Source organism: Branchiostoma belcheri, unplaced genomic scaffold (genome assembly GCF_001625305.1).
Source record: "Branchiostoma belcheri isolate BF01 breed outbred unplaced genomic scaffold, Haploidv18h27 scaffold22, whole genome shotgun sequence".
NCBI classification, from domain to species: Eukaryota; Metazoa; Chordata; class Leptocardii; order Amphioxiformes; family Branchiostomatidae; genus Branchiostoma; species Branchiostoma belcheri.
In genome coordinates, this window is record NW_017803713.1 from 3,096,809 (window position 1) to 3,098,871 (window position 2,063).

The following is a 2,063-nucleotide window of genomic DNA, read 5'->3' on the forward strand; positions in this document are numbered from 1 at the left end:
TTGTTGCTCTCAAAGTTATTCCAGAGACGCCAAGACGGAAGCGTGGACTTCTACCGGGGCTGGGCGGACTACAGGACCGGCTTCCCTTCCAACCTGAACGGCGAGTTCTGGCTGGGGAATGACAACTTGTACCGCCTGGCTGTGCAGAAAGTCTACCAGCTCAGGGTGGATATGGAGGATGTGGAGGGAAACATGGCGTACGCCGCTTTCGACACGTTTGCCATCTCACCTCAATCACAGAACTACAAGCTCCTCGTAGGGAATTATAGCGGTACTGCAGGTAAGGTTGTGGCGTGTTCTCAAATCGTGGCATCGCTGACGTGTGTAATTGGCAACATAACTTTGTGAACTTGTGTCAGTGATATTTTTTTCAACCTTGATTTAAACTGTCAAGTCTTAAAATCTATCTCTCCTCTTTCTCTCTCTCTCTCTCTCTATATATATATATATATGTGTATAATAAATATATATACACAATTTATATTATTGACTGTTCAAAGACTGTTGCTGAAAAAGACTATTTGATTAAAATGTTTATATATAACACGCATTCATTGCGATATCTTTAACTACTGCCAACACGCATCAACAAAAAGAATACCTCGTCTTGTTATGGAGATAGTATAAATGTCTGTTTTTGTCACAGGAGACAGCTTGACGTACCATGACGGGAAACCATTCAGTACCAAGGACAGGAAGAACGAGGACTACCATGCAAGCTGTGCTCAGAGGTTCAAAGGTGCGTGGTGGTACTACGATTGCCAGCTCTCCAACCTGAACGGCCTGTACCACCTGGGTGAGGGTAACAACAACGACGGCGTCACCTGGTACCACTGGAAGGGTGAATACTACTCCCTGAAGCGCACTGAGATGAAACTCCGCTCAGCAGCTCCATAACGTCACACATTGTGTTTTTTTCGTGTATCTTCTTAGAACCATACATTGTAATCTATTTGTTGTTGTTTTTATTGCTATTTCTTCTACAATGATGTGATTTTAATCTCATTTCACATGAGCATGACTTTAAGGCTTGGAAGTTTTTAACTGTATTGCTGTATGTTACTATTAGTGATCTCACAATAAAAAGAAAACCCAGTTAAGGTTTTTAAAATGTACAACAATGCTTACCCTATTAAAGGTTGTCATCCCTATAAAAGGTTGTCATTTTAATATACAATGTATATTGATAGACCCTACGCTGTAAACGATTGCCATCTCAGACTCAGTATCTATTTAACTGATTCAATGTAAAACGCTATGTCTGTAGTGATTTCATGAGGTCTTGGGATACATGTAAAGTTGTTATCGTCCTACCACACGGTTGTTTTCTCTTTTTTTGAATAATTCTTTTGCACCTTCCAAATATAGTATCGCTGAAAAATCCCTCTGGCTATTTCTAAAATACCATAACTGTCCACTTGTGTTTCTTAATCAACTTACTCTAAATAATGTACGTGTTTGAAGCTTGTTGCTTGAATATTAATATTTAGATTCTTTATTGTTACTTCATGATGACTAAAGAAACCAACAGAAGGAATAATTAGAAAATATAACATTTCTCTTGAAAGAGTCATCTACGTTTTCTGAAACATCATTGCAAACTTTAACACTTGGCTTGTGTAAGTCTAGTACAAATAACATTTGGATTTTATGCCCAGTTTGCGAGACAGGCAAAAGGTCTACTTCAGCATCTGAATTTTATGGTTATGAAATGTTATGTATTAGCTGTTTCTTTTTATGTGGTTCACTTCTAATTGTCAAACGGTTAAGTTACTCTTACCGTATATTGTTGTCAACACAATAGCGAGTGAAATGTACACGCCGCAGAGTTGTATCTCCAGTTGTATCTTACAAAATGTAAGAAGTCACATGACATTGTGTATTAACTTAGGCCAAACTGACTTATATAGATGGCATCCTCTAGAGACCCCAAAAACTAGTGTGCGCGGGAGAATAAGTTACTGCAAAAAATGCTGCTAAACAACAAAAATACAAGGGTGCTATTACGGATTTGTATGTAGTAATACATAGTGGCTTTTACGACAATTCGGAACGTGATGGCC

General features: G+C 38.6%; 1 protein-coding gene across 1 annotated transcript in view; it reads left to right on the plus strand.

Annotated features, from left to right (window-relative positions):
* LOC109470149 (ficolin-1-like) overlaps positions 1-897 on the plus strand; it is a 4,604-nt gene extending 3,707 nt beyond the window's left edge. The window contains exons 5-6 of the mRNA XM_019768930.1: positions 16-280; positions 647-897. Of these exons, the coding sequence (XP_019624489.1) occupies positions 16-280; positions 647-897 (516 nt within the window). The remainder of the gene's footprint in view (positions 1-15; positions 281-646) is intronic.
* Positions 898-2,063: the final 1,166 nt, after the last annotated feature.